We start from the raw sequence: 17,870 nt of genomic DNA on the forward strand, positions 1-17,870 counted from the left end.
GTGTCGTAACGATAACTCCTACCGTTAAGGTGCCCACACACGACAAACATGTGCGCTGAGCATGCTCGGCTCGTCGAAGTTTTCCTTTGCCTCCAGACGGCGAGCGACTCGTCAGTAACAACGTTTTCAATAAATATTTTATTCAATTTTATCTCATTGACGTTTAAATTAATTGACGTTTGGTGTGTTTTGATTTGGAAGTTTATTTGAGTTGGAAATTAAAATTTTTCAAATACCAACGAGCCGCTTGCCAGCTACTCCACGCACGATAAAAATTGTCGTGTGTGGGCACCTTCAGAGCCAAACAGAATTGTAAACAAATTCTAATACATATAATTCAAAAATAACAGAACACAACCTACTGAGAACAATTGTTCAAAACAATTAACATAAGTACAATGAGATAATGACTGAACTATGAGATAAACGCAGGAGACATTTGTGATATAAGCAACAAACATTATTGAGGGCAGCTCAATCTGTGGTGAACACAAATAAAAGTGAAAGTAGATTAAATTTGTTGTTTATATAAACTTTTTAATTATGCGTAAGATATTACTGATTAGTGGAAAGCGAAAATGCGGAAAGGATTATATATCAGAAAGGTTGCAAAGTCGGTAAGCTGGTTTATGAATGACACCGCCAATTACAGTGTGTATAGTAATTGTTTTGACACTCTCAACAGGTTGGCGGATCGTGCAATGATTGTGCGAATTTCGGAGCCCATTAAACGGGAGTGGGCACGTAAACTCGAGCTGGATATTACCGCTATGCTCAGCGATGGGCCATACAAAGAACAGTATAGACGTGACATGATAATATGGAGTGATGAGGTGCGCAGTCAGGATTATGGCTTCTTTTGTCGTGCGGCCATGAAGGAAGCCTCTCTACAGTCCGTGGACTACGTGATCGTAAGCGATATACGCCGTAAAAATGACATACGCTGGTTTTACGAGACCTACGGCCATGAAATGATTGAAACCCTACGCTTGACCTCAAATTTAGAGACGCGTAGAGCGAGAGGTTGGCAATTTACAGCCGGTGTGGATGATGTGACCTCAGAATGTGATTTAGATGACCATGTCACCTTTGATCATGTGCTGGAGAACAATGCAGAAGACGGAGACGGAGATCAACTCATAGATCAACTTCTTACCACATTAAAGTTTAACTAAAAGCAAGAAAGAAAAGGCGACAAATATTTTTAAAAAAAATCTGATCTTATTTATACACTCAGTACCTTTTTTCATAATATTGTAAATTTCAATATTATTGTCAAGATTCTAAGCGCCGGTTTTTCAATGTCTAATTAAGGGATTTTATAACCATACAACAGATATTTTGACGTAAAATGTATAGAAATCAATGTCAAATTTTATATATTTTATAAATTTTAAGGAGACATTGAAAAACCGGCCCCAAATCTTGATTTATTCCATTGATCAGCTGCGTTACTAAGTTAACCTGACTCTCCACTCTCTCTACTTCAATCTGCCTCGGTAATTTAAAAAAACCAACACTCTTTGAAGTAATTTCTAAAAATTCAGAATTTTGTCAATTCTGGTGCTTGAACAAAAACTCGCGTTTTGAGTATTCCGCAAATAGTGCGTATATTTTTGTAGAGCAATGTTTTTAAAATATATGTATATTTGTATACTTTGATAAAAATAAATGATTGGTGGGCTGTGTGGATATAATTAAGGCAATGAATCTACTAAAAACTCTTAGTACGTGATCCTCTAGCCCTGAAGGTTGTCCTCAGCGGACATGAGTAAGCGCAAGCTGGTCACATTGACGCGCTCGCTGGGATTCAGCTGATCATCGAAACATTGCAATGGCAGCTGGGTCTTCCGCAGATCCTTTTCCACTGAGCGCGAACGGAAATGGATGCGATTCTTGTTGACACAGCTGAGAGGAGTGCGTTGTGTCGCCGCATTGGGAGTGTTCTTCGGGGTGCTCTTTGGGGTACTCTTCGGGGTGCTGGTGTGTCCCTCTGTAGAGTCGATATATATCTGCGATTTACTGGCACGTGCCGGCTTGCGTGGAGCCACACGTCGCTTGTTGCCCAGGCGCACACGCTCCAAATGTTTATTAGCAGGTCGAGTCTGAGCCTGAAACTGTGGTTCATCTAGACTGATCTCGGCACCTGCTGCGCTCACAAACGAAGCCATGCTGCTCTCGTTGCTGAGATTAAGTGTGAGAGTTTCAAGTATCTCCTCCAACATTTGAGTCTCACGTGCCTCCGACTCGTCATCATCACAGAATATGATGGGAGTACGCTCCACACCGACGCTTGGAGAGCGCGGATCATAGCTCATTTGTGGTGGCGTCTTTTGGAACAACATATCACAAGGCATTGTTTCCTCCTCATCGTAAGCCAGCGACACAATCTCCAGCGAACTATTGTTGTGCAAATCGGACTCTTCACTGCTTGGGACAACAACTTCAGCAGTCACTGCCGCTGTCGCTGTCTCTGCCACTGGAACACGCGTTTCCACAAACAGATCGGAAAATGTGTCGTCCATGTTCAGTGTACGATCAATGGCCTCATCTAGAATCAAAGGAGTACGATTCAGCTGCGGGGAACGTGGATCATTCAAGGAGAAACCTTTAAGCAGACGCTTGCGCAGCTGTGCAAATGCATTTTCATTTACTGGTTCTGTTGAAGCAGCTGCCTGCATTATCCGGGGCTCTGGCTGCAGAAACTGCAATAGCACTTTTCAATTAATCATTTTCCATATGTATGTTAGTTATGCATACTCACATTCAGTGGAGTGCGGCAGCCATTGGGAGATCGAGGATCAAGTAGCTCTTTATTTTCTCGGCAAGGAGTGGACGACATTTCCATCTCTGAATTCTGTGCTGTGGCGCTGGCAATGCGCAATTTATTTAATGTTGGCGTGTCTGGCAAGTAGCTGCCTTCAATCTTTGTTACTTTAGCGCCCATCAAAATGCTTCAAATTCGTCTCAATTTGTTGTAGTAAATAAAATAAATGCGCTTGTTTGAAATGAAAAATGCGGGAGACGTTTCTAGCGTCGATAAATAAATCGATTTTGAATGTTTACTATTTTTGCTGCTGGCAACGCTTGCCAGATGTGTTAATAAATGTTACCGACGTTAACATTAGTGGTGGACGCAGATATTCACGGAGCCAACTTACTTTTTTATAGCAAGTTCTGGCATTTTCAGACATCGATTTATAGACAAATTTTAAAAAAGAAAATTTAAAATTCTAAATTATGTAAAATAAAGGTGTTCACCTTAATGAATGTTTGAAGTTCGTTACTCCTTGGGGGAAGAAGTTAAATAGTTTGACTCTAAAAACAATGTAAAAATCGAATAAATTCTAACAAAATTTCTGCTCAAATTTTAAAAGATTCTACCTTTAAAATTAAGAGAAATTACACAAAGGTATTTGTTGTTCAAGTTTACTATTTTAGACAAAACACCTAAAATGGTATGGCTTGCCAGATCGGAAAATTTTGCCGGGTGGCAGCTTCGAAGTATATTGAGTGCATAAACTGAAACAACAACTACAAGCATAGCACGGATGGATTAAATTAAAACGAAAAGAATGAAAATGTGTGCTTTTTAAGTGTTTAATTGTAAAACTACGAAAAAATTCAAATACTCAGCAGTATTCGCAAAAAGTAATGTGCGCGTGTGTGCAAAGCATGTAAAAAGTATTTTGGAAGCGGCGAAAGGTTTTGCTGGCTATTAAAAAACCAAATGTAAGTTAATTGGAATTGGCAATCTTCAAATAAACATAAATTGCTAAATGAAAACGCTAGATTTTTGTCAATTAAACGCCAAGGAAAATTATTTCGGCCATTTTTACGCAGTAGACAAAATACACTTGTGTGTAAAATGTGTGTGGCCCCAGGCGCACCGCAAGCAGCAGTAAATTCGTATTCGTATGTATGTATTTGTCGTTTTTTTTTTTTCAATTGCCGTCTCCTTTACATACACACACACCGCAGCCATGTGTCGCTCAATGCGGAGAGTTTGAGGCTGCGTGTAAAAGAAAACTAGTTTGCGGCGTTGCCAACTACTTGATTATGCAGCCACATTTTGTCTTACATTAATGTAGGTTAGTGCGCAGCAGCGAGCGTCACCTTCATTATTGTACCAATTGTATTTTGCATGTTATTGTTTTTTGATTTTTTAATTATAGTGTTCATTGTGCTAATATAGCCGGCAAGCAAAAAAGTAAACAATTTATCCACTCAGTTGGCAACGCGTCTGTTGGCCCGACATATTGTAGACTTTCTCTCTTGCTCCAAATATATACATTTGTATGTATGTATGTATATTGTTGTGTATATGCAGAATGTATAAATGCGTGAGTAGGCTGGCATGTGTGTGTGACTGTATTAGCTGAAAACAACGAAATTTCATTCATTGCTCATTTCCGAGTAAAAACTACACACTATGTGTAGGTCGGTCGCCATCTGCAATTACGATGCAAGCTGCACATACACTTTAACGACTATTTGTGTATTTCTACACATGTATGGATGTGCATACAGAGCATCTAACTTATTTAATTGTGCAACTTGTTAAATTTTAATAAATGTGTATGTTTGTATGCCTATATCTGTATATATACATACATATGTACATGGGGTCAAACGACAACGGAAACAGACGACACCAATGCCATCTTATTTGGCTGCAGGGTGTGCCTCTGCCGCCTGCGCGTGTCAGGTGCAAAGACGAAGCAACGACAGCGACGTAAAAGTCTCCACGCGACGAGAAGATACTTGGACATTCCAGAATTCCACATAGTATAGACGACAGCGAGCGTTGTTTGATTGCCGTTGCCGTCATTGGCCGCGTTTTTTCACACATTCCACACGCTGTCGGACATACACACACATGCAAACATACATACATACATTCAAGCATACATGTCTACATGCAAACACTTGTACGGCGACTATTGATTTCAATCAACTTTGTCTGATCTCTCTCTGGGTAAGCCGCTCTCTCTCTCTCTCTCGCTCTCTCGCTCTCTTGTGCCCATTTGTCAATTAAGCAGCACGTCCGCTTGTCGGTTCATCAACAATTTGCCGTCGTGTATGTACATACATATGTACATAAATATGTATGCATGTGTTTGTAAATTCAATTTCCTGTTTATAGTAGGTATGCTGCACACACCCGTTCCCCACAGTCCCCCACACCCACCTCCACCACTAATTCAGCTTCAGTCCATGCTCCTCAGGTCTCTTTCTTGGTTTGCCACCACCACCACAGCGTCGGTCGTTGTAGTCTTTTTTTTTGTACCTCTCACTCCCTAGTTTGATCCCTCGTCGGTAGCAGCCGTAGCAGCAGCAGCAGGCAGCGGTGGTGCGCTGTGTACAGTACGTGCCACTTCCTTTACATTCAGAAAAATAAAAATCGTTTACTCGCACACACACACACACACACACTGAAAGAAAGAGCGAGAGAGACGACAGACGGAGGGCGGGGAGCGTTCATTTGGCGTCTGCGCCGTGTTGGTTGTTGTTTTTTTTCTGTTGTAGTTTTTCGTGTTGTTCTTGTACAGTTGCAAAGACACAAGCACATATAGTTATGCGTGTGCATGTGTAGGTAGAAGCGTACGGACAAAAACGAGTTTGCTGCTTCGACCGATGTGGCAACGCTGCCATTCTCCCTGTCTCTCTCGATTGCTTATTAGAAAGAAGTAAAATGCCGCTGCGCATCGTGTTGTTGCTGTCTTTACGTAAGAAGGCCGTCGAACTCTACACCCGGAGAGCGGCATGCAAATAATGCGAGAGAGAGCGAAAATGTGAGTTGGTGTCTAAGTGTGTATGAATGTGTGTGTGAGTGTGTTTATCTAATGATTACCGTTACAATTTGCTTTGGATGTCTAGTCTGACATCGTCTCGCGACCCAGACTAGACGACCCAGCCCCAATCTCAAATTGGCAACATTTTTCTCGCATGACCTTTTATCGACATCGGTAAACGAACGGTTTGACTGTGTCTTTGCCTCAATGGCGCTTAATAAGCTCTCAGCATTGTTTATTGATTTTTTGTAGTTGGTCTAAGTTGATGTTGCCACTGAGTAAATGTTGCGTGCGTTTCGCTTGCCGCTGGTTCAATGTCCTACGCACACAACAAGTGCAATAATTGCATCAGCAGCAGCAACAACAACTTAACTGACAAAAGGCAATGTTAATTTTTCATAAAATATGAAAAAAATCTTAGTCCATGAGAAGCATTCAAGTCCATGTGTTTCGTTGTACTAAGAATTGTCTTATTTGTAAATACAAATGACCTTTTATTGGTATAACAACTTAAGACTGGCAAGATCCGTAAACAGCTAACCGAGAAAGAATTGCGCCAGGCTTGCACTTCGGCATCTTCGTCAATTGTGACGTCAATTGTGGCTTTTTGGACTGGTGTCGTTGGCCCACTTCTAACAACATTCCTAACGTATTCGATATCGCTTTCAGCTAGGCACCGGCAACTATGTGTGTAAATAGTTGTAACGTTTTTAAATACAGTAGTGGTAGGTAGTTGGGAAATTTTTTTTAAATTTAGGCGTTATTTGCAAATTGAAGTCAATTGGGACTATCTGGCAACTACAGCATCCTTGGCGCGCGTTTAGTTTTTTGGCGCGCATTAAGTGAAGGAGAGAGATAAAACAGACCGAGTCGACGGACCCATTGCAAATGCCCCGAGGAATGTTGTTTACGTGCGCGCCTGCGCATCGAACAGATTTCCACGAATTCGCCAAGACAACAAGCTTTAAGCAGCCGCAGAAGTCGTCATCCAAGTCTGGGTCTCATCCTGTTCGTCCCGTTTGCCTACCTGCTTTTTACCGCCGCCCTGCGTCACTTCTTGTTTGTGTGCTTTTTGTTCCTACAAACTGGTCGGTCGACAACGACGACAGCGGTGGCGGTGACGGCATGTCAACATGTTGATCCTACTATGTATAGCGTGCGAAACCTTCTGGCAACACCAAAACAAAAACAACCAGCTCCAAACAAGCCGTATGTTGTTGCTGTTCTTGTTTTCATTTATGTTATTTTTGCAGCATTTTTGCGTCGTCTGTGTGCCGACAACACACACTAATACAGAGATACAGAAACAGCAAATGAAAACGCCACGGCGTTGGCGTCTGTCTACTTTGCTTGGTCTCTTGTTCAAGCAGTCTGGCCACGCTCTGCTCTTGCTCTTTGCTTTCGTTTGCTACGTTTTGTGCAGTCCTCAGTTGTCTTTCAAAGTGTTTGCGATGCGGTCGTGTTTTCTGAGTTGCTGCTGCTGATGGCAGCGTCGGCGTCATGCCAAGTGATTTTGTTATTTGTATCGTATCATTATTTTTTGGTAATCAATGAAAAACTTGAATGCGTTTTAATCTTTATTTGGAATACAGTGGATAATAGTGATACATTTATTATGTTGACTTTTTAATTAAAAACTGTCCAGTCTTGCGTGCTGCGTCTGCAAATGAGTGTGTATTATTGCTGGAATTTAAATGTTAGGGACAGATTAATTGGATAAAACTACGTTTCTCATATAAAGCGTGTAAAATGTGGCCATACATTATAATTTGTCATAATCTCCACTCGTTTTGCTTTTTTGCCCGCGCCCCCAGTCGCTTGGCTAAAATTCTTAGAATTCTTGACAACATTCCCGCGCTCACACACAGACACAATGAAGAGTAGCTAAAGAGGAAAAAATAAATGAGATACTCTCCCTGCGCGACGAAGTGTAGACATAAACACACATACAAGCGTATGCACTTGAACTCTCACGCACGCACACTGATGCTCACAAACACACACATATATATTTATATATATATATATATATATACACATTTATGCAGGCTTATACAACACACCTCGAAAATTGGTTGTTGTCGCCACTAAGTGGAGACACTTGCTATCTCTTTTGTGCCCATCCAACAACAAAAACTAGTATGACTTGTTTTTTGCGCTTTATTTTTACGCAAAAAAAACCGGTAAAATTTTTGAAACGGCCGCAACAAATGCCGAATGTGATTGTGTGCTTGGATGCGGTTGTGTGGCTTGTGTCTGGTGTTTCGTTATGGTAGAATTCAGCTTTAACCATAGTTTTCACACACTCCGCTTTTCTTACAGTTTTCTAAACACGCACACACAGACGCACACATATATAGCCTAGCACACAACGAGCAACGAACTCGTACAGCAGCGACGCCCAAGAATGAAAGAGCACAAGGCAACATGAAAATTACAGCAACAAACAACACAGCAGCATAAAAACAGACTGAAAGAGAGAGAAAGCGAAAAAGAGAGCGGTGCAGTAGCAGTTAAACGGCAACGACCCGAGCAGAAGTCGCCGCAGAAGCAGAAGTATTATTAGCGGGTGTTATTGTTGTTGTTGATGTTCTCTTTTGCACGGTGCCAATTGTCATGTATGTATGCACATATTTGTTGTTGTTGCTTACGTAGTGTTTGCTGTTATTTTGTTTTTGTCTTGCACGTAAAGTAATTCTTATGTTTGCTATTCGTATCATTACCAACATTTATTACCTTTTGCCGGCGTTGCCACCTGACACAACTACGAAAATTGAACTTGTTTTCTTTTTATTGTCGTCGTTCCCATTAGTGATAGGCCGAATGCATATCAAAGCAAAGCAATGCAACGCAAAACCAAAGGTGCTGATGATCTTGACCTACGCGCTTGCAAGTTCAATCGCAATTCGTATGTTTATTCAACTTTTACTTTATGCGGCTTCTTTCTACTTCCTCTTAAACAGCGCCAATGTTGATTTAATTTGTATAACGGAAATTCTAGTTATCGCTCTGAATGCGATGCGAAGGAAGTAACAAAATAACAACAAAGACTTTTCAAATTTGTGCTTTTTTAATTGCAGTTGCTTTTATTTAGTTGTTTGTTTTTCATATATATATATATATATATATAGGTACACTTGTATAATTTCTTTTAAGTCGTTATCATAAAATTGGCGACAAATTGACGGCGCTTTGGTGTCATCGTATTTTTTATGCTCATTTGAGTGCAATGAGCTCCCTAAGTATTGTCATTATGTCTGTGTTTTTACATACAAACATATATTGATTGTTTATTGTTGGTGTCAGCGTACGGTGAAGTGAACACTATTATCATATTTATTTCCTTTTAATATTGTTGTTGTTGTTGTTCGTCGTTGCTGTTGCGGTATTTATGTGTGTGTGTGTGTGTCTGTGGGTAATTGTATTATTATCATTAATATAGCGTACGCCAAAAATTGACTTTAATTCATTTTTGCACAAATTGCAATGTACGAAATACGAAAGCTTCATCCATTCAGATTTGTGTACTATCTCAGTCATCATCATCATCATCATTATTGTCGTCATCGTCATTAACATAATTAACAACATGTTGTCGCCGCTTTTGTTATTTGTTTTTTTATTTTATTTATTTATTTGTTATTATGCGACGACAAAGCAAAAAAAAAAAAAGGCGCATCGCGTTCAGTGGCCGTGAGAATTGAAAACGTAACAACGAAGTAAGAGAAGCATCTCAACAGCACCAACAAAAGAGAGACAGAGAGGGAGAAGATAAAGAGAGCGAGCCTCGCGTGTGTTTTGAATGAACAACTTGGGGAGATGGGTGGGGAAAGAAAGAGATTTGTGTCATTCTTCAAAGTGGTTGTGAAATGTTTGCCTATTTATGCCTATTCATATCACAGCCAGCTTTGAGGAGCGACACGATGCTCCAAACAAAAAAAAACAAAATATATAATCAAATAATCAAAAAAAATATACAAAAAATGTTACTTAAAATATGCATGTGTTATACTTGTTGTTATTGTTAATTAAACTGTTTCACTACATTTAAATCATTAAGCCAAATTCAATCATAAATGTCACATACCGTCCCACTCACTTCGCCCTTGCCCACCTCATTTACAATCCCTCCTATATGTCTATCTCGATATACACACTTGTTAAAAGTCTCCTCCTGCATAAGATTGGCACATTCATGCTGCGCTCACAAAGTGGTTGTGAAATGAATTTTAAAAGCTTTGCACGCATATCACAGCCAGCTTTGATGAGCTTAGCGTAATGTAAGTTACATCAAACGATCGATTTATCAACTCTCAGATCAAGCATACATACTCTGCACTCAACATACTATAATTACCCACAAATTACACATCACTTTCCCTTTCTATCGCTCTATCTTTCTCTCTTTCTGTTTCTGTTGTGGGTAGAAAATCAATCTTTAAGTTATACACGCCACGCCCACAAAAATAATTGCCATCAAAGATACTTTTTGATGTTGCTTATCTAAGCCTCATCAAGTGGTTGTGATATGGATACCCGACGCATATCACAGCCAGCTTTGATGAGCTAGGATAATCAACGGAAAACAACATGAAAAGCAATGCAAAATCGAATGAAAAATTACAAAATTAGCAACAATAAAAATTGCAGTGAATTGGTGTCGAAAATGTGAATAAATTCAAATGTCAAATCACATTTAGTTCAAATTCTAAATTAATTCATATCATTTTATATAGCTTAAATCTTATCTAGGATAACGAGTATACTGAAAGATATTTATTATTTTGATTTAATATTATATTGTATTTGGTTTTGAGTATATTTAACCATTGTTTCCATGCAATTCAAGTTAACTAATGCGCTTGTGTCTTCTTCACAGATACGCCGTTGATCAACATTACGTTCCACACACTCAGATACAGATACTGTTTAATGTAGTTACAAGATAGACGGTTATAGTAAAGTTTATGAACTGAATTCCAAAGATCCTTTGACGACGCCTCGCTGTGCAGAACGATTTATTTAAACTTTGTGATAGTTGTATTAGAATTTTTTTTGTTTTTTTTATAAGTATATATTGTAGCATTTTAAGAGAAACCAAACAAAGTTGCAAACCAAATAGAACGTGAAGCTATAAATTGCTAATGCATTCCACAAGCACAACCACAACATTATCAACAACAACAACAACAACAATGATAACAACCAGAGTATTTGACAAATACAGAATGGGCATTATGCTGTTGCTATTGATGGTCAGTTTTCTCGGCTGTCCGGTTATTATCGAAGCATGCTCCAGCCGCACAGTACCCAAGCCGCGTCCATCGATCTCATCATCCATGTCCGGTACAGCGGTGCCGCCCACACAGTCGCTGCCAACAATGGTGACAACACCTAGAACAACCACAACAACGACAACAACAACGCCCAGGCCAAACATAACATTCCCCACATACAAATGCCCAGAGAACTTTGATGCCTGGTACTGTCTCAATGATGCCCATTGCTTTGCGGTCAAGATTGCCGAGCAGCCCGTCTACAGCTGTGAGTGCGCCATTGGTTTTATGGGACAACGGTGCGAGTACAAGGAAATCGATGGCTCCTATCTGCCCAAGCGACCACGTCCAATGTTGGAGAAGGCCAGCATCGCCAGCGGTGCAATGTGTGCACTCGTCTTTATGCTATTCGTCTGTCTCGCTTTCTATTTGCGCTTTGAGCAGCGTGCCGCCAAGAAGGCCTACGAGTTGGAGCGTGAACTGCACGACGATGACGAGGAGGAAAGCGATTGCGAACTGTGCGATTGCTGTCGTTCTCAATGCTGCGCTGGCGGAGACAAGCCTCTTGTGGAACGCAAGTTACCCTATCACTTGCGGCTGGAGCACGCTCTAATGTCCTTTGCCGTTAGGCGCAGCACAAAGATATAAAAATTGATATAAAATACAATCAGATTAATTCAATCATGATGACCTTGCCCGTTGTGCATGTTATGTTAAAAGTCTTAAATGCGTATTACGAATTTCTATGTGCTTTAGTCGTAGTTTAATAGTCTTATTATGTACTGTCCTACTTACATGTTAAGTGTTACCTTCGGATTCCAATCCATACGGTATTTGCCTTGTACGCAGCCTGAATCTATACAGGTTCAATCCAGAAATTAACTCCAAATTCAATTCCCTAACCTGGTTCAGTGCTCTCCGTACTCTATTATGAATCGAATATGTATTTTTTATACCATATGCTATAGCTATATTTATTTTACTCCTAACTGATATACGTATCATTCGAAATACACATCCACAACGAACAAAATGGAAAGAACACGCCAAGTATTATTTATCGCACTAGATATGTACGGAATGTATTGAAGAATTTTTTATAAATACACTGCACTTGCATATTATTTATGTAAAAAAGCATATCCAAAAATGTATTGTTTTACTCGGTTAGCAAAGGGGCGGAGTATTTTGAAGAGGGGAAAATAAAAATTATCCTAAAAAGGTTTACCTACTTAGTGTAATGTCTTCTCTTTATTAAATAAAACGTTTTAAATTTAAAATTTTGTTTCTCAATTTTTTAAAACTCATTTGCGATGAAAAATAGCTTAAACAAAAACAGTGGCGAAGCTTTGCAACGGGCTGGCAGGCTTGGTCCGCGGTCTTAAGCAGAATTTGCAGAATTTTTAATCGAATATTGTCAAATTGCTAATAAAAAATTAAATAAATTTGATTTGCGCGCGTTTTCTATTGTGATCAGAAGAAAACTATTGCTGCATACATTTAGCATTTTCAAAAAAAATTTTTGAAATGAAAACACTGCATACTTTTCTGCGGCGTTTACTTAAAAAGGTGGGAAATTAATTGTTGTACAAAACAATGCATTTTTCGAAGTTGCTCGGCTCGAAAATGTACATTGTTACATTTATATGTGTTGATCATTTTTTTCTAAGTGTTTACCTTATTACAATTTTGGTTGGTTAATTTGGGTCCTATAAAGTAAAAATCGATCATTTTAAAAATAAAAATACATTTAAATAAGTGCTATAAAATCATAACTGGAATCCGGAACAGGACCGATAATTTGAAGACATGTATTTACTGCTTTATGTGTTTCCGAAAAACAACAACTTTACTATAATCCATCAATTCATTCAATGGGTTAAATTATAAAAAGAAGTCAGATTAGAAGAACATGATTAAAATAGGTCGTGATTATTTGTAGCTAAAAATATCAATTGTAAATCAGATTATATTAATTAGTTACTTGTCAAGAGATACCCAAACACGATTTTTAATTAGCCCAAAATGATAATAGAAATGTTAAAAATTTTAGTCGAATTTTTAATCACAATCACTTATCAGTTTATTAACCGTTTATAACAAGCATTAGAGTCACTTAAATGAAAATTGCATGAAGTGTTCTTATATTGGAATACCCTGTGATCATAATTATTAATAATCTGGTTTTTTTTTTTTTAAATATTATTTAGATACTTGTATTTAAGCTGTACTGTACAGTGCCTGCGAGATTCGTTTTAACAAGTAAATTTTTGGAACAATATGCGACATAGTTTAATCTTTTGACAATGCTGAATGTTCCTGTCAAACGGAATCTACATATCAGCAGTACGTGTCTCGGCAACACATTGACGATCTTATCTATAATTCGGCTTTCAATATACGAAATAGATAGTGCTTTTGTATTAGCGCAATTCACAGCAGTATGCACATTTTTTAAGTGGGGAATTCCATCTGTTTGCCAAGCAAGTAGGCATTGTGGGTTTTTTTTTTTTTTTTATCAATAATAAGTAAGAGATCACGTGTCGGGGGCACACTAGCAATGTGAGAGTCTCATTATACAGATATATTCATATACATAAAGTTTTTGAGCTTTGTGTTAAAACTATTTTGAAATAGACTTTATTTTATTATAGAATGCCTTGAGAGGGCCTATGCTGGTCAGAACGAGCGATATGAGTGTTACACATTTCAACAAGATTTGAAGATCGGTTTCCGCGCGCTTCTTAAAGTAACCCGTCTCGTATCCGTAATACTGAGTTACCATAGAGATGACAAAGCAGGCGATTCCCAAGAAATTGTGGATTGCTTTGTTAAACAAGGGCGTGATGAGTTTTTTAACACGTGTCGAACAAAGTGCTCCCAATCCTGAGCTCATGGACAGCAGGCAGAGTATGAAAGCGGTTATACCTACATGTATATATAGAGCATATAACCGGATTGCTTGTAAGTTGAGAGCATGACATTTTTAGATCTTATTACTCACCCAGTCTACCGTGAGTGGAGTGCAACGAGAACCCCTTCTGTATCATTTTGATTAATGCCCCAGCGGCACCAGAGGTACCGCCCAGTGTCAAAAGTATCCAGTGTATTGTGGTTTTTGTATTTCGCTTGTAACTGTTTGTTAAAACATTGTTGCCATAATGGACCATAACTCCCTCCGCCATGAAAAACGAGAACTGCAATAAACAATGTGATAAAAATACTCGAATGCTATTTATAATACATCCCAGAGAGAACTTACCCCAATAGTAACCAGCCAGGCATGAAGTCCAGTTCCTTGTAGGCCCGTTCTCAGCGTAATATATGACATATATATGGTTATAAATCCAATGCACATCTGATTCACCACATTCAAAAAGTATTCCAAGCGATCCCAAGTCCTCTGGGATTCACATTGTAGCGTATTGTGAGACATTCTCATTCTCGTGTAGCGTTGAGAATTTGGAGATTCGTTGATTAATACAAACGAAGGCAATCGCTGTGTACGGGATGTACTCGGACTTGGACTCACTCTCGCCGTGCTTCCGTAATCGACGACAACCTGATTACTAGTGACCGCCGGGTGATGCTCCGACATTGCGTACCGCAAGTTATTTTTCAGCCCTGTACTTAAAAAGTGCGAAGGGTCTATTAAATTGGCCGAAAGTAATATGTGCGTAACACCGACCTTAAGGCATCACCGACCTTATAATTTGTATATATTCATAATCTTCACTTAGACTTAAGAGACTACAAGAACTAGAGCTATTAAATTGGATGATCACACTCCAGTAATGTGCAAAATTAGGATAAAGTAGGCTGAAAATACCTTTATGATGGGTAAAACTATTTTATGGCCTACTTTGGACACCGCTGTCATATTCCTATGGTACGAACACCCTCTCTCCTCAGAAAATTATTAAGAACTAATTACACAGACAATTTAATAAGAAACAGATTCTGCAGGATTTATTGCAGTACAGTTAACTAAAATAGAATTCTATGTCGAAATGTAATATATGTAGAAAAAATGTATTTATTCAGGCCTGTTGCGGATTTCACTTTCTATTTTATCAGATTTAAAAAAATTTATCGAGTTAAATTATTTGAAAAAAGCATCTACTAAAATCGAGTTTTCGATATTTTGATGTATTATTACATCACTACAAAATAGTAACACTACGCAAATAACCTATAGAGAAGTCATTTCTTACAACGAAAGTGTCCACAAAAAAAGCCTGACATTGCGTCCACCAGTGAATTTTACTATGTACTTGAAAAAAGAACCGGCTGTATTTCACTGGTCCATAGTAAATTTCACTGGTGGACGCAATTTCAAGCTTTTTTGTGGACACCTCGTTGTATGAAATGACCTCTCTATAGGTTATTTGCTTAGTGATAGTAATTTGGCTTATGATTAATGCACACGATTCTTACGGTTGCCGGCCTATGTTTGAGTCCAGCTCCAAAAGTTTTTTCATTCTATTAAATTTTTTTGACTACTCATTCTTCAATATTTTTTCTTTGCTTTTTTTTTAAATTATAAAATAACTACTGGGTCTCTAACAATCAAGTTTGCTCGACTGCAGTTTTTTTTTAGTGTCAGATAATTTGTACAACGCTCTTATCTGCGTAGAACAATAATGTTTTTTTTGTGTTAAATGTATTAGTTACAACAAATACTTAGTTTGGGAGTACTGCGACTGATAATTGCGTCTGTGAACTATTAAATTGGCGCATACCTTTACGGTTATACTATTGTTGTGGGCATATCTTAAAAGCCAATGCCGAATGACACGGGTTGCCTATTAATTGTTTAAGCGCGAGCAAAGTTCCCAATGACTGTCTTCGTTGTCGTAAATAATTCAACTAATCGAACATAATTTCAGTGAGTAAAATGAATATATAAAAGCACATGTATATAAGTATGTATGGCCGCAAACCGCAAATCGCAAATAAGAACATTAGCTCAGTATTATTTTTATAGCATTCCATATCAATTTCCTCTGGGGAAGCTGTTCAAATACATACGAATTGCGATAAATCTACAGATGTGCATACTAACTATGTGTAGAGCAGATCATTTGAATTGACAACCACAAGCTTAAATAAAATACGACGAAGTTGCGCTTATTGTTGCAACGATAACAATAATCGAATCATCGGTCGACTGATTGTTAATCGATCTGCGACTTGAGGTAGCCAACACTGTAATTAGAACGATAAATTAAACAGTAGCTTGCATTTGATTTAAATTTGAATTCAAATTATTTCAAATAAATTATTTTCATTTTATTTAATTTTCTAATCTAAATATAAGAATTTTTTAAACTAATATTAGCTAAAATCACAGACTGCGCACTGCGTTAACTTTTAAAGCTAACGAATTTGTGATACAAAGACTTAAACGGTGCAATGCAAGTTAATACCATTAAAACCATCGTCACAACTTGCATAAATATGACAAAGTCCTTTCCTTGTCCTTTGAATATCCCTGTTTGCGTGTAACCAAAAAACTGTGCCAACATGGCCGTCACAAATGTGCCTAGACTCAGGATTACGTGGAACGTTTTGTTGGCCAACGGGGACACAACTTTCGACAAACTGCGGGCAATTGCAGCAATAATTCCACTTAAAAGCGAGATTAGGCACAGTATGAAGGCAGCGAATCCCAATCTGGAATGTGTGGTTACCGAAATGGACCAGTCATCACGTATCAGTTGGACAAGGCAACCGGCTACGCCCATGCCGCCACCAAGGATCTGGAGCACCACATGGATGAGTGTTTTGTGCTTTCGCGTGTAGCGCAGTGTTAACCAGTTGCCATTGTAAAAGCACATCATGGCCTCAGCCATCAGGAAAACAAAGCCAAAGGACACCAGCCAGACGTGCAGACGAATCCCTACAAGTCCTTTGCGCAGGCAGCTCCAACAGATCCAGAATGTCACAAATCCAATGCACAATTGATTAAGCACATTTAAGCCGGCTTCGATGTGTTCAAGGACACTCGTCGAATTCGATTTTTCTGCTCCCATTTTAATGTATTTTTTGGCTAGTTATTATATTTGAATTATTTTAAATATATTATTTATTTCTATTTTAAATATCCTTGTCGAAATTCACAATTTTAAATATTTTAGCTATCCGAATGACAACTGCACTCACGCATGAGGAACAGACAACTAATTTGAGGAGACCTTTTTGTATTGACAATAATTACTATAAGTACATATTATATATACGCACGTACAATTGTGCTGTTATCAGTTTTTCTACTAGTACTCAACATTCTAATGCACACAAGTTAAAGGATTAAAATATATAATTGAGCACCATCACGTTCACATTCAACACTGTCCATTTCAATTATAATTATCGCAAACGTTTTGCAACGTTTGAATACAATCTAAACTTAACATCTAGCATCACTTACTGCAACAGATTCCATACTTTAGATAATGCTACGAGTAAGTGCTGGCAAAACAGCGTTTTTCAGTCAAATATGTCTACATAAAATAAAGCGGGCGGAAGAAGCTCTGGATTTTAAAAAATGTCTTTAACCGGCATCGGAACCATTAACCAATACTAACCGTTTCATTTTTAGTACGAGAACTGAAACCGTAACCAAAATTAATTGTCCTTCAAGAACCGAAAACCGAAACCCTTGTACCGGTACGGTTGTGGTAAAATGGCTAGGTCAAACTTCCAACTGTCATAACTTGAAGAAAACTGACCCGATTTTCAATCAGAATGTCAATTTGGTCATGTTTTGGCCTTTATATTCGTTCTGTATTCAAAT

At 38.5% G+C, this 17,870-nt stretch overlaps 5 protein-coding genes across 7 annotated transcripts; 2 read left to right on the forward strand and 3 right to left on the reverse strand.

The window, feature by feature from the left end:
• The first annotated feature begins 300 nt into the window (after positions 1-300).
• LOC117782143 (probable phosphomevalonate kinase) lies at positions 301-1,696 on the forward strand. The gene is made up of 2 exons (XM_034619118.1): positions 301-617; positions 686-1,696. Exons 1-2 carry the CDS (start codon positions 544-546, stop codon positions 1,173-1,175), a joined length of 564 nt encoding a protein of 187 aa, XP_034475009.1. The 5' UTR covers positions 301-543; the 3' UTR covers positions 1,176-1,696.
• LOC117782141 lies at positions 1,585-3,024 on the reverse strand. The gene is made up of 2 exons (XM_034619117.1): positions 2,765-3,024; positions 1,585-2,705 (listed from the first exon to the last, which is right to left on the reverse strand). The coding sequence occupies exons 1-2, from the start codon at positions 2,945-2,947 to the stop codon at positions 1,740-1,742; spliced, it is 1,149 nt and encodes a 382-aa protein (XP_034475008.1). The 5' UTR covers positions 2,948-3,024; the 3' UTR covers positions 1,585-1,739.
• A 454-nt stretch (positions 3,025-3,478) lies between these two features.
• Positions 3,479-12,221, forward strand: LOC117780212 (protein spitz). 3 transcript variants are annotated; one of them, XM_034616650.1, is made up of 3 exons: positions 3,479-3,732; positions 8,118-8,413; positions 10,675-12,221. In XM_034616650.1, exon 3 carries the CDS (start codon positions 10,940-10,942, stop codon positions 11,717-11,719), a length of 780 nt encoding a protein of 259 aa, XP_034472541.1. In that variant the 5' UTR covers positions 3,479-3,732; positions 8,118-8,413; positions 10,675-10,939; the 3' UTR covers positions 11,720-12,221. The 3 variants fall into 3 exon arrangements, with proteins under 3 accessions (XP_034472541.1, XP_034472543.1, XP_034472542.1); XM_034616651.1 differs by lacking the exon at positions 3,479-3,732 and adding an exon at positions 7,228-7,338; XM_034616652.1 differs by lacking the exon at positions 8,118-8,413.
• Positions 12,222-13,672: 1,451 nt separating this feature from the next.
• LOC117781913 lies at positions 13,673-15,923 on the reverse strand. Its single transcript, XM_034618798.1, has 4 exons — positions 15,814-15,923; positions 14,334-14,695; positions 14,076-14,268; positions 13,673-13,999 (listed from the first exon to the last, which is right to left on the reverse strand). Exons 2-4 carry the CDS (start codon positions 14,667-14,669, stop codon positions 13,695-13,697), a joined length of 834 nt encoding a protein of 277 aa, XP_034474689.1. The 5' UTR covers positions 14,670-14,695; positions 15,814-15,923; the 3' UTR covers positions 13,673-13,694.
• Positions 15,924-16,338: 415 nt separating this feature from the next.
• On the reverse strand, positions 16,339-17,284 carry LOC117780720. Its single transcript, XM_034617353.1, has one exon. It carries the CDS (start codon positions 17,104-17,106, stop codon positions 16,438-16,440), a length of 669 nt encoding a protein of 222 aa, XP_034473244.1. The 5' UTR covers positions 17,107-17,284; the 3' UTR covers positions 16,339-16,437.
• Positions 17,285-17,870: the final 586 nt, after the last annotated feature.

This window comes from Drosophila innubila (assembly GCF_004354385.1).
Source record: "Drosophila innubila isolate TH190305 chromosome 2L unlocalized genomic scaffold, UK_Dinn_1.0 4_B_2L, whole genome shotgun sequence".
NCBI classification, from domain to species: domain Eukaryota; kingdom Metazoa; phylum Arthropoda; class Insecta; order Diptera; family Drosophilidae; genus Drosophila; species Drosophila innubila.

Coding starts and splice junctions, on each gene's coding strand:
- LOC117782143 (XM_034619118.1), top strand. CDS start 544: ATGCGTAAGATATTACTGATTAGTGGAAAGCGAAAATGCGGAAAGGAT. Junction 618..685: donor TCAGAAAGGTTGCAAAGTCG/GTAAGCTGGTTT, acceptor CACTCTCAACAG/GTTGGCGGATCGTGCAATGA.
- LOC117782141 (XM_034619117.1), bottom strand. CDS start 2,947: ATGGGCGCTAAAGTAACAAAGATTGAAGGCAGCTACTTGCCAGACACG. Junction 2,706..2,764: donor GCTGCCGCACTCCACTGAAT/GTGAGTATGCAT, acceptor GTGCTATTGCAG/TTTCTGCAGCCAGAGCCCCG.
- LOC117780212 (XM_034616650.1), top strand. CDS start 10,940: ATGCATTCCACAAGCACAACCACAACATTATCAACAACAACAACAACA.
- LOC117781913 (XM_034618798.1), bottom strand. CDS start 14,669: ATGTCGGAGCATCACCCGGCGGTCACTAGTAATCAGGTTGTCGTCGAT. Junction 14,269..14,333: donor CCTGGCTGGTTACTATTGGG/GTAAGTTCTCTC, acceptor TGTTTATTGCAG/TTCTCGTTTTTCATGGCGGA. Junction 14,000..14,075: donor CTCCACTCACGGTAGACTGG/GTGAGTAATAAG, acceptor ATATACATGTAG/GTATAACCGCTTTCATACTC.
- LOC117780720 (XM_034617353.1), bottom strand. CDS start 17,106: ATGGGAGCAGAAAAATCGAATTCGACGAGTGTCCTTGAACACATCGAA.